The 13,846-nt window shown below is 36.5% G+C and overlaps 1 protein-coding gene across 8 annotated transcripts in view; it reads left to right on the top strand.

The window, feature by feature from the left end:
• The window catches only part of MAP2K5 (mitogen-activated protein kinase kinase 5), a 185,876-nt gene that overhangs the window by 22,606 nt on the left and 149,424 nt on the right, over positions 1 to 13,846 (top strand). For all 8 annotated transcript variants that reach the window (XM_067555517.1, XM_067555520.1, XM_067555515.1 and 5 more), the window contains exons 4-6: positions 4,216 to 4,285; positions 8,999 to 9,039; positions 9,812 to 9,879. In XM_067555517.1, the coding sequence (XP_067411618.1) occupies positions 4,216 to 4,285; positions 8,999 to 9,039; positions 9,812 to 9,879 (179 nt within the window). The remainder of the gene's footprint in view (positions 1 to 4,215; positions 4,286 to 8,998; positions 9,040 to 9,811; positions 9,880 to 13,846) is intronic.

Genomic DNA, 13,846 nt, shown 5'->3' with positions numbered 1-13,846 from the left:
TCAGATCTTCTAAGATGATGATGAGTTAAACCTTTTCCCCACCAAACTTTCCCTCACTTGCCTCTCCATTCTTAAGAGACCAAGCCATATGGCAAGTCAGATATAAAGAAGTATTAAGAATTTTATCTGGAGTGGAATAAAAATGTTGATCTCTGCAGCTTTTTCTGGATTATTCTGCTGGCTCAATCATGATACTTTTCCATGGGATTTGACTATAACCTATCCATTCACTGGTAATCCTTAGGAAGTTTCTAGGTTTATTGACAAGATACGACAAGGATACTTGAATTTTTTCCAGCACAGTTTTACAAATCAGTACTTTGCAGGGTCATGCTTCTGGCATGAGTTCAGGCCTTTTGTTGAAATTTCAGCATGTTAGCAATGGTAAGTGACCAACTCTCCTGCCTCCCCATATGCTTTAAGATTTCCAGGATGCCTATAAATAATCTTGATCCAGTCTGAGCCACTTTGTTTCTTCCTGTTCTGTCTCTGATGTTTTATACCAGTTGGCTGTTCCAGTGATGCACATGATGGTTTCTTTTTCTAGCAGTCTGTCTGTTGTTTGGTGGCTTATGGAAACACTCTGGAGATTTTTAGTCTCTAAGCGTGGAAATGAATCTACCATAATCTTGGAAAAAAAAATTGGAGACAATAAAATTACTTACCTGTTCTTGTTCCTGGAAGCAAGGTGGTTATAACTCAACGGACATCCATCGCCTTCCTGGCAGAGTTGGGGATAATTTTTTTTGCAGGGCTTTCTACCTTTTTCTCAAAAAATAACGCAATAAAACGAAAACAAACACCCAAAACAAAAAATCCCACAAAAGCAAAAAACTGATGGTTAGAGGAGCTGCTGGACATCATCACCACTGGGACCGATTACCAACTGATGTATGTAAGATTTAGCTACCCTGCAATACTGAAATTATGACTTCCTGTAAGTTGCATGCTGGGAAAGTGGACTGCAGAGAATGGCTCTGTTATAACATACATTCTACGCCACTCGTGACAGTGCCTAGGCCTGGTAGCAAGTGTTTGCAGGGTTGGGAAGCTGCTTATGTCTTTGCTGACATGGTGCATTTTGCCATCAACAGGGTAAAGGTTTTGCAAAAGGCAAGTGAGTGATTTTTTTTTTTTAATTTAAAAGTAAATAATGAAATGAGAATATGAGCCCTATTCCATGCGCGCAAGGTTTTGTGTAGGAAAAGATGCTTTGTATCTGTTCTAAACCTTTATCTTTGAGGTTATTTGTGAACTTGACTGTCTGCACAGTTTTCAATCAACTCTGTAATTAATTTGCTTTGTAATACACAAAGCGATTTTGCATTATATTTATGGAAATATTGTAAGATGGTAATTGAAATTATTTTCTTATTATACATAGCAGTTAATTAAAGAAAGACATTAAGTAGAATTGGAGCTACACTACCACTGTTGTCTTGTATCAGTATAAAAAGGCAGTAATTTTTTTGACAGCCACTGATTGGAAAGTTGCTTGCAGCCTTCTGGAAGCAAGGGGGTACATTCTCTGGATCAATAACTGGCAAATTTTCCATTTAAAAATACCTGAACAATGTTCCAAATAGCCACTGGCGTCTTAATTTTCCATGGAAACTGACATGCTTGTATGTGGAGGACAAATCATTTTCGGAGAATTTTTACAGACTACTTGTTAACAGTTATTGCTGTCCCAAAAGGTTGACAGCTGACATGATTGATATTTCATTTACTTGTCATCATTGAGTAATGGAGGAGGGCCACATTACTATTTTTTTCTGAAGAAACGTAGTCTCTTGAACATTTGCTTTAGTTTATTATTCCAGAGAGTATGTAGCTTGTGCTTATACTGTATGTATATGTCTTGGGGTCCTGGCATATTACTAAAAGTAAGGAAATACAATTTCTTTACAGTTTTGGTTCACTAGAAAGCAGGGCATTCTTTTATAGCCCCGTAGCTATTAGATGCCAGCTGCCTTTTTGTTTTGTTTTGTTTGGGGCAAAGTGCTCAACTTGTTATGCATTACACCAAGATATAAAATAAATCTATAGGGATAGTTCTCTTTCTTTCTGCAAAATCTCTTGATCATTTCAAAATAGTATATTTTTGTGATTAATACATTTACTCTGTATAAGCACAGTGGGAGCATGTGTAGCAGGATTATTTAAGATAAGTGAAAGTAATCGACCCAAGTAGCCCTTCAACAATCTTAATAACAAACATACTTTTAATACCTTCCATTGCTGGGGCTAACAGGAGCTCAACCCCTTTCCCCTCTGATAGTTTTCTTTCCTATTAACGCTTTACAAGAGGACTGTTCTTCCTGTCCATTCTCATATATGAGAAATGTGAAGATCACAAATGCCATCTCTTTCTTAGCAGGTTAGTATCTTAGAATCATAAAGGAACATAGAAATAGGGCCCCAGTCCTTCAAGTGAATCTGCACAGCCAGACTTTTGTGTTCACACAAAGCCCCACTGAGAACAGGACCAAGTTTGTAATCCACTGTAAAGAAAATTGTGCCTCAAGGTGAAGCTAGAAGACTTGAAGCTTCCAGAACTCAGTTTTGTGACTGCACGTATGATTTTACGCAGCGAAAGCATGTAGTGTACACTTAAAGCAATCTTACTGGCCTGCATTACAGTCTGTGCTACTATATTTGTGTCGTTTCTCTCTTAGTATACTTAAGTTGATGACATTCCATAAGAAGATGAAAGAAAACTATTTACATAACACTTAATTAATAAACCAGTCCTTATGTTGATTTACATTATATAGAAGTTTATCTTCTGGTAAGTCATTGGTATGCTCAGAACACTCGTACTTGACACCATACTGATGTGCCGTATTCTCTACTCCAGTTAAGTAGTGTCAGCAGAGGTAACAGCATCGCAAAATATTTATCTTAGAACACTGTCATTCTAAAATCTTTGGGCCTGATCCTCCGGTGATGAAAATGAGCACAAAGTCAATGGAGCTATGCTGATTTACAATCGCTGAAGATCTGACTCACAGTCAACATTTTTGTTTTTAAGATAGTTAAGTTGGAGTTGGGACATCCTTTGAATTCTCAACACTTCCCATAGTCAGAGAGGTGCAGTTTAGACAGGGCAAAAACCAATGAGGTCCATCTCCTCGCCATAGCAATATTGTTTCTTAAAGTACATGTTCTGATATTTTGTCTAGTCTTGTTCTTCAATGTCCCATGTAATGGAGCTTCCAATAGTTCCCAAGGGAAATTTTTCTAATGGCAAATTGATCTTCCCAGATCTTCAGCCTAAATGTTCCCTTTCCTCATTTCATCCCATTACTCAATAACACTTCTCATACCATGCTAACTATTTCCTTTCCATCCTTGATATTCATGCCCTTCAAATATTGACAGATTGTTATATCCCCTTGTTGTCGTCTCTTTGCCAAACTTACATTTATGTATCCGTAGTAGCTATCTTAGATTTTCTTCATCAACTACTCTCGCCAGCCACTAACATGCTGGGTGCTGTGGTCTGAGGTCCTCTAATTTGACAATGTCTTTCTGGTAACAAAGTCCTAAGAACGATGAACATTGTGTTTGCACTGAGGCCCTGCTCACAAGGACTACATTACCTCTCTGCTTTGTGTGGAGTGATACCGTTGGATATGCAGCCCAAAGCTGCATTGACTGATTCTACCATATCATATGGTTAACTTTCAGTTGTCTGTCTATTGTCATCCATTGGGGTCTCTCAGAATTACTACTTTCCAGGTTTCTCCTCCCTGTTCACTATTTCTGTCTTGGATTATTTTTTCACAATATTTTTCCAGGTTGAATTTCATTGTTATTTTTTGTCTCTTTCTAATTTCTCTTGGTCCCTTTGTATTATTTCTGTGTCCTAACCAGTTTTCACAACTATTCCCAATTTAGTTACTGTTTTAAAGTTTATTAATGTTCTGTTTATCTGATAATGTCGACCTCAGATAAACCTGAACCTATCATGGTTCCAGTACAGTAGTAGACCAATCCCCTTGAGTCAATATATTGCTGATTATCATTACCCTTTGTTTATTGTTGTTTCATAGTTGTTTTGTTGTGTGAACAGTACAAACAGTAGAAATGTATTTTGCAGGCTGATACGTATAACAGCAATTTAAAAAAATACTGTGAATTCAACAACCTATACTACTATTACTACTATTCATACATTACTGAATAATGTCCTCTCTAATCTCTTTGCAGTATTATACCACTGTAATGGAACAGCAAGTAAATGGACCATTAATAGAACCTCTGCAGATATATCCAAGAGGTAATGCTTAACAAATTCTAATCAACAATGATTATATCAGTAAGCTGTTTCATCAACAGTTATGTTTACAGAAGGTTTAAATGCACATAACATGAAGTTTGCCTCTTAATTTAGATAAAATAATTCAGTATTGTCAGGATTGTCGTGAAAACTACAGCTATTGCATATAAAATAGCTTATTTACTAGAGTAAATTAGACTAACAAGATTCAGTTTGTATAGTACATATTTATGTACATTTAAAAAACTAATTAGCAATGTAGTTAGTGTGTATTCAAAGCCAAAGTAGTTGAATAACTCAAGTTCTGGATGCTTGTAAACACTGGTTTCTTAAGACCCTTGCGTCTTTAAAGTTTTTAATCAACAGAATGTGTTCAGGGAATATGATTTGTCAGTCTGTTTTGAAACTGGAGATATGTCCATCACAGAGAGAAATTTTATTTGAGATTTTGGCAATTGATGACAGAATCAAAATGATGGTGTCTTATACACAGATAATACTCAGATATGTAGACACTGATTGAAGAAAGTATCTCTGTTCAGGACATCACTTAGTACATGCTCAAGTGCTTTCCTGAATTCAGAAGAATAATCACATGCTTATGTGCTAGGTTGTTGTTAAAATAGGATTTACAATGTCCTAAACAAAATCATAGGCAACTGTTTGGATTCGTGCTTTTCTCCGAGAACTCAGATAATGGTTAAAAAGAATAGCATATTGTAGAACCCTTCTAATTCATTCAAATGTTCATTCAGTATCCAGTCTCTGCACCTATTGGTCTTAATTGATGAAATGGATAAAGTTAAATTCTCCAAGTAAATCTCACCGCAATAAATTAATTGAAATAATTAAGAATTAAAATGTTCTCTGTTAACTGATACTATACAAATAATCATACTATGAGTTTCCCAATTAAACATTCTAGTCTTTCATTACTTATAACTCTCTGAAGTTTTAATTGGGCAACTAACCAACAGGCCTCTCTAATCCTAATAAGGTCTCAAAAGGAGGCTGTCTGTGGTGGTAGGTTAGTGAGCTGCTATAGGAAGAAGCTTAAAGGAGAAATATTGAGGCTTTTGCATTTCAGCCTAGCAGAAGCTGAAATAGCAGAGGGATTCTTGTAGCTTCCAGCCCTAGAAAGAGCTCATGCATCACTAGATTAATTCCTTGCTGTTACAATGAGTTTTCTGAGTGCAAGTGCAGCTATAAAGAAGGAAAAATGTGTGCGTGAATATGTGTGTGTAAACTATAAACACATACGTGCATTCACTTTTGCCTCTTTATTCTCTTTATTCTTCATTCTAATAACGATGAATCAGGCTAGTATAGTATCTAGTGTATGTATACGCATGCACACACACACCACACACACAATCATAGGCCTGTATGATATCTTGGGAGATTAGAGTACCCTTGACAAATATCCTTGTTTGGAGTTGTATGAAGAAGTTTCAAGAGCCCCTTTTTGTTTATCTTGTGATCTCCACTGCAAAAGAGAAAATATTGAAGTCTCATGTGGCCAGGAACACACTGAGGTTAAAAATCAGGCTTTGTGTTCTGTCAGTTTGCTTTCTGGACCATTCCTTCAGTACCTGCCTAGTGGTTCCTTCTCCATTGGATTGTCCCTTCTCTAGTCCACGTATGCCCTCCTTGCATGATCTCCTTTGATTGTATGGATTCAGTTATCACCTCTATGCTGATTACTTGCCAGTCTCCATTTTCACCTCTGATCTTTCTGTCTTTGTCCAGTTATGCTGTTGATACTGGACACTTAGTGATTAGTGTGAATACTAGTGAGACACGGTACGCTTGATTTGCAGATTAATAAGGTTTAATGTGCAAGGTTTTTTGTAGATATATTAGTTGAATACAAAGCCTAAAATTAACTACAATATATTATATTTATTAAATGTGGAGAGCTAAGCAGTTACTTAGAAGGCTGTATACAGGAAAGGCTTTTTTTAGGGGCCCCTCCAGGGAGTCAGTGGTTTTTTTGGTTTGACCGGCAGCACTTTTTGCAGAGTTAGGTGTTGATGGAGCACGCTTTTTTGTTTAAATGGTAATTTTTTATATTTTTTATAAAAATTTTTAAAATAAATTTTTATTATAATATATATTAATTATTTATATTAGGTTTTTATTTTTAATTACATTTTATTTTTATTATAGTAATTGGGGTTGTTAAAACAATATTTGGTGATAGGAGGGGCGGTGTAAAAATATGCCCCTTGGCAATGAAAAAGCATACCCCCAGATGTTTAAGGATAACTTATTGTTCCCATTACTGTTATTTATGTGCAGGTGCAAGCATACATATTGTGTGTTTTGTTTTATGTGCTGTGGTATGCAGAAACTGAGACATCTGCATGGTTACCCAGTAGTCCTGTTTATTTCTGCCAACTGGAAGATGTCATGCTACAGGGGTCAGAATAGCCAAGCAAGCAACTGAAGCTATGCTAGACCTGTAGGACAGTGGTCAGGCAACTCAAATTGTACTGGGCCTCCAACACTGCCATCTCCTCTTAGATGGCTTGCCACCACCTCAGGTTGAACCAGTCCAAAGCTGAGTTTCTTCTCCTTCCTCCCAAACCTTCTCTGTTAACACCTCTGTTCTCCCTGTTGCTGTGCTTGTACCCTTGCAGTCATCTCTGACTAATTTTTCTGTTTCTCTCACATCCAAACTTCCACTAAGTCCTGCTGCTTCTTCCTTTACAGTATCCAAACAGGGGCCCTTTTCCCTCTCTTTTTGCAACCAGAGCTCTAGCCCAGGCTTTTCTCTTCCATCTGTCCAAAACTGTCCGCGCAAGAATGCTTTTCTTTCTCATCATTTTGGCCATGTCTCCCTTCCCACTGCTGCTTGAATCCTCGGAGTGTTATCCACCTTTTCTGCAGGTAACTCAAGCTTCTCTCCTGCTTTCGAACTTCTTCACACCTCCACTCCTCCATACATTATTGCCCTCACGAGGTTCTATACCCCTCCCATTCCATACATTCCCCTCATATCTTTTCATGGCACCATTTTGATCATTTTGAGGAAGCCTCTCCCGTGCTACTCTGTAATCAAATCGCTTCTGAAAACCCACCTGTTCCACGAAGCCTGCCAGCACTGATGTCCATGTGCCATGCTTTGTTGCCTTAACTGTGCTGTACCTGTTTCATATCACAAGCGCTTGGGGGTAACAAATTTGTATTTAATATATTTTACCTATGTTGTAAAATGCTACATTAATAATTGACAGATTTTTTTTTTTCCAAAACCCATCAAAAATATATATATTTTTTGCCAGTGGGCAACTCTTTTTTTTTGTCTCTTTTTTTAACAGCTCTGAAAGCTACATTTTCCATACTCCCCCCTGATTATATATGTTCGTGTTTTAAGGTACGATCACTTCTTTAGCAAAAATCTAGGATAAAGGGTTCTTTGAAGAGCGCGTCAGCCTTTCATAATAGTTGTCTTAATTCTGCTTAAGGTAGTAGCTCAGAAAAGAAATATTTTAAATAAATTCTGCCCATTCTTTAATTGATGGCAATCAAATCACCTATTACAGTGTGTACGAACAATGTGCTTCATATTTAAATGCTATGAATGTTGTTACCAAAGCGTTTTGTTACAGGCATCAGGGCAAATGACATTTGGCATGTCTTTTATTGTTTGTTCAAAATTTTAATTTCCATATTTCCACTTCTGAAGAAAAGGACATTAGAATGACTGATTACATTTTTAGGGTAATTTTAAGGTTTTCCATTCTCCCCCCTATGCTTGGTTTAATAATATTTAGCTTCTTTAAGAATATCATGGTAATTTCTAATGCACACAGCCTGGCCTAACTGATGTGTTTAATAACTATCATCTGTGTCCTTTTGACTAATAAATAGCTCTGTTTCCTGCTGTCAAAAACTGGAGTGAAATACATGTGCATCAGAGAGAGAGAAAAATCAAATTCATCCCTCCCCAGACAATCAATCAAAATTGACAGGCCCTTTAACGTACAATTTGTAGGGCACTGTAGTTTTAAAATGGGAACTGTCCGTAACATGTAGCTAGAAGCCTTTGTGGTTTTAACATTTGACAAAGGCACATCCACTGAATGGAAAAACATGGTAATATATAGTTCAAGAGGCTTTAAGAAAATACCTTTTTCCCAAGTTTTACTTCATCTTCAAAGCTAGGCATCATAAAAAGATGTCAGGATTTGCATGTAAACAAACAATTCTTCTTCATTTATTCTATATTTAATGCATTCACTCTTCTGTTTCCTTGGCCTTCCAACTTTGTTCCCTAACCACATTTTCCCACATTAAAACACACAGTGGCCTCTTTGTCAAAATCACTAAAAAATGTCTCCTTAAAATCATTTAGTTAACTGCTGAGAAAGTACAACATGTAGGAAAACAAAAGAAGATAATGAAGGCATTTGAATTAAAAAAGGAATCTAATCATTTAGCTCAGTTATCTTGATTTTGATGTGTTTTAAGCAGAAATTATAATTTAGATTAGACAGTGTCAAAAAGCTCTTAGCATTTATAAATGCTCAATCCCTGCAAGTTAAAAATCCTGGCTCACAATTCCCACCCTGGGTCTTAGGAGGCACTTTTCAATCATTTCTCTCTGCTAATTTTGGTGTCACCCTCATTTCTTTTTAAAAGATTCATTTTGAGCAAATTTGTAAATGGCCCTGATGTGTTCTACAATTTAGTCAATTACTGTTTCAGCCTGCAAGCCTCCTGGGAAACGGAACATACATGGCCTGAAGGTACGAATTTCAATAATTGTTTCAGTAAAGTTAGATGGATTTGTAATGCTGTGTTCCACTTATTGAAATGTCAAATAAAACTGCACTTTTTTGAGTTCTGACAAGCAGACTTTTTTTTTTATGAGTGTGGGAGATAGATTCATCTGCTTGGTATTGACTGCAGTATCTGAGTGATGTATACAGTTGTATTAAAAACTGAAATGTGTTTGTTTCTTCCCTTTGTTAATAAGCTTCTTAAATATTAACTCTGCTACTAGTACCAATTTGCAAAAGAGGTATTTTGAAGGGAGAAATACTATATTCATTTGATCTAATTAATTTATATAACCTGTTAAGCCCACAACCAACTTGCAATTAAATCCTTTCAGAGCATTTATTCAGTTCATTCATATATACTTACTAACTTGCTACTTTAATCATACATATGTTCTCAGTTCTGAATTGCAGGAAACTATTGGATAATTTGTATAAAATGATTGTTTATCTCTTAATGCATATCTTAAAGGGGAATAAAATGGTAGTCTTACTGTATATATCTGTTTTTCTATATTATTTAATTAAGGATTTAAAATGTAAGGAAATAGTATACTGAAACCCATCGGTTATATAGTATGCTAACCTACATACAGACAAGACCTCAATGATGGGCATGCCTAGCAACAAGCTAATTAACCTTCATAGTGAAATGAGAAATTCATGGCAAATTACAGGTTAATTAGAATGGTGTCCTCTGAACACAAACGACTGATGGAGGTTCTTTCCCTGCCTGCAGGTAAATACACGAGCAGGGTCTGCTAATAATAGCAGCTCAGCAGTCTCTGATTCCCTTCCAAGCAATAGGTAAGAGTCAGTAGTGGATTTGTATGTTTTTTACTAAAACAAAATGGAACCTGAGAAGTGATTGGTGTATAATAATTAGTAGTAGCAAACTTGAAATGTCAGATAACTTTATCCGTATGACTACTGGGAGTGAAGGGGTACAGTGAAAAAGAAAAACCAAATTCACCTGCCCTGTAGAATGTGTTACATTCCTATTGCAAGTGTTCAGTTAACATATTTTCTGTCAATTGAACTCTGCCTTCATGGGATATTTAAGATAGCTTCATCTTTCATACGACATTGACATATTGTATATAGTTGAGCCAGAAGTTCATTTGTTTTAATTGATCTAATAGTCATTGTCCATCACAGGGATTTTAGTTATTTAGCCATTCATTGGATATCTAATTCAAAGTGATTTTGCTGAAAAATTTGGTCCTGTTAAGTTTGGTGCTCAATTTAGTAGAATTGCTAGCATGGGCTGGGATTTTGAAAGGAGTCTAAGGGTGCTAGGCAGCCAACTCGCATTGAATTTCAGTGGTATTTGGTATCTAACCCCTGTAGATTCTTTTCAGAATTCTAGCTGTGGTTTTAATATTACACAGTCTAGGCTGTGAATATAAGAAAAGTGTTTAATATTGGAAAGGTAGTTTCTACTGCACCAGAGTAGAGCCTTCTAAATCAAAGGCTCATTATTCTAATCAGAATTTGTTTGTTTTATTCGTGGCCTTTTCACATAGCCCTGCACCAAAGTGTCCCCTTCTCTTTTAAAAAACCCGTTTTTAAACAAGTTGACAAAGACTGATACAAGCACATTAAGATATGATCTGTTCACACTTGAGTGGAAGCAGTTTTCTGTTGGTATCCTCCAACTTTGCAGTCCTATTGGCTTGATGTTTGTGATGTCATCTAGTTATCCAGTGGGGAGAGCAGAAGTACTTTACAGCATTAGAGGCAGTACAAAGATCATGATACAGTATGTAGCCAGACTCCGCAAGCACCAAAACCGCTAAAGGTGCACTAGTCAGCAAGCACTGCTAGAGGCTTTGACAAGAGAGAAATCAAGCACTTTAGACAAGTCTGCTTTGGACTTGGCTAAATCTTAGCTCCAGTAACTTGGAGAGGTTTGCTGAGTATCTCAATTGTGAAGATGCTATCCATGTCCTTTGGAAGAAAATATTACTGTCTTCATTGGCCTTCATTGTACACTAAGCTAAGTAAACACTCTTCCTCTCTTTAGCATTCAGTAGTTTTCATACTCCATGTACTTTGAGCAGGTTCTCAAAGTGCACTGAAAATGAGGCTTCTAGAAGATTGTGTCATCTTATGTCCTGGTTAATTGCCATTCCTTTTCCAAAACCTTTTGCACTAGGAGTTGTGTTTTTGAAGTGATTGAAAGTCTCTCTTTGTTTCATGTTCACAAATTGTTAGTCATGAGAGATGACAAGATCGACTTACGTTTCCTTGGAAAACTTAATCTTTCTTTAAAGTAGTCTGGGAACAAAAGGCCTATTGAAGAACAAAGCCACCAAATATGAAGTCCCTATTTTCACTGTTCCTGTTAGGAGTAATCTATGATCAAGACACATGCACCTTTCAAGAATATATTATTCTGTTTGTTTTTTAAAAAGTTCACTAATAGCAGAAGCACATCTGTCTGAGAGGAGTTTTCTAGTGGTACCGTTGTCTAGATAGCATGTTGTATAGGATGATGAGGAAATCAGCTTGTGAGGAAAACGGGGGGAAGGAGGAGGAGGCCTTGATATTTTGGGAGAGAAAATTACGTTGGAGTCAATGATAGCAATGCATATATCACTTTTGCAAGATAGTCTTCAGTTACCAAAAACACAAATACAGTTGCAGCAGTTGGTTGTGAATACCCCAATAGAAGTGTCATGTCAGTGACTATATCTAATCCAATATGGCTGGTAGGTAAGACAATTCTGCTGAAAAAGAGGAGAGACTACAAAAACAATTTGAGGTGGAAATAAGATTTCTTCCTTATACACATGTAGAGGGTGGACTAATTAATTAGATTCTGGTAAACACTTTCCAATTAGGGCATCTAAGACACCTAAATTAAATTGGCCTGATTCTTCTCACGTGCTGAGCACCTGCCATTCTCATAAAATCAGTGGGAGTTGCAGGTTCTCAGTACATCTGAAAATCCATTTAGCATTGTTTAGGTGCTAAATATGGATTTAGGGACCGACCTTACTTTAAACACCTAAAGATGAAAATCTTGACAATATACTTTAATTTTTACCACAGACAAAACACTACTTTTATCCTTATTTTCAAGTATTTTAAAAAAAAATTATCATCTAGTCAGAAGTTTTATCTCATTAGCCCTCCATGCTAATCCATATTCTACTCTGTTCTTGATAGACCAGTCATTACATATATATAATATGAACTTTCTGTGCAATCCCAGAGCTACATAAAGGGAGATACTAGTATGACCACATATTCTAGTAAAACGGGCATGCTCACTAGAAAGGCTTCGATGTTCAAGCTGTGCATCATGTTAGTACTTGTTCATTGCTATTTCGTTTATTTAATGTAGCCAAGTTTCCAAAAGTTCAGAGCTTCATTTAAGAATTTAAGTTTATGGCTCAAAGAGAAATAGTACCAGTATTGTTCTTAATTTTTTTATTTGTATTTTCTGAAACTTGCCCAGACATCTCCACATTTCTGTGACTGCACCAAATATATATTTTAGAACCTTCAGATGCAGGTTCCACTAAATCACCCCCTGTATTTTTAAATATTTTTGACTTACATTTTATGGTGAATTACAGCAAAGATTGCGCCAAGTGAATTTATCAAAACATAGCTTTTACGGCACTTCGCACACTAGATTGGTAATGAAATCAAGAGGAAGGATAAAAATGAATTGTGACTTCCTCATGCTTTCTAGAGTTTTGGTAGTACTTAATTTATATTATAGTGGTGCCAGTCCCTATTCTGAAGAGCTTACAGTCTCAATAAATAAGACAGACATAGGAAGGATATTTTCCCCATTTTGTGGATGAGGAAATGAGACTCCAAGAAATTTAGTGTTTTGCCCAAGTCACATAAGAAATATGTGGCAGTGCCAGGAGTTGAACCTTAATCTCCTGAGTCCCAGTCCAGTGCCTTAACCTCAAGACAATCCTTCCTCCTATGTGTTTGGGTTTTAATTTTTTTTTTTTCTAGTCGTAGGGTTAAATTATGCCATCCATAACTGTGTACCCATGCAACACCGTTGACTTTAGTGGGTATACACTGGCTTTTTTCATTAAAATACATTTGGGTTTGGACTGTGTTTTTCTGGTAAAGTTAGAGGTAGATTCAAATCCAAACCCCATATCTGAACATCCCTAAACTTTGGGGCTTAACAAGTTCAGAAATGTTTGGTTGTGGGTGCTTGATCTATTGGAAAGAAGGAGCTAGCTGTGAAATACAAATCCAGGTTTAGACTCCCAACCCCTTAAAAAGTAAAGATCTACTTTTCAGGTCCGAGCCTACCTCTGCACAAAACCAGTTTTCTTCCCTGCTTCAGTCTGTCGAAGATAGACTTCAAAATGAGTAGGGTTTGTAAAAATACATCCATCTACAGTAAACATTATGGGCTGAATTCATCAGTGGTTTAAGCTGTTTCAGCTCCATTGACATAAGTGCAATTGCATCAGTTTATGCCAATGGTGAATTTGGCCCAGTAATCTCTGCTGAGGAGGTCAGTTCCTTATACATATAATATATTAACATAATCATCTCATTATAACACATTGTGTTTGAATAACACAGGTCTACATTTGTGAGTTACTGAATCTACTTTTATAGCTTAATGTATTAGTAAACAGAGCAATAGTTCATACTGTGTACACTTTAACGTATCAATAGATGAGACCTTATTGGGTTTTAACTGAGCCACGCAGCCTAGGAAAACTAAATTAAAACGTTGGGGTTTTTGGTACTTTACTATAAAACACTTGCTGGCGAGGGT

This window comes from Emydura macquarii, unplaced genomic scaffold, assembly GCF_026122565.2.
Source record: "Emydura macquarii macquarii isolate MOO-44397 ecotype Brisbane River unplaced genomic scaffold, CSIRO-AGI_Emac_v2 contig_1644, whole genome shotgun sequence".
Lineage (NCBI taxonomy): Eukaryota > Metazoa > Chordata > Testudines > Chelidae > Emydura > Emydura macquarii.
This window is presented reverse-complemented; position numbering and strand designations above follow the sequence as displayed.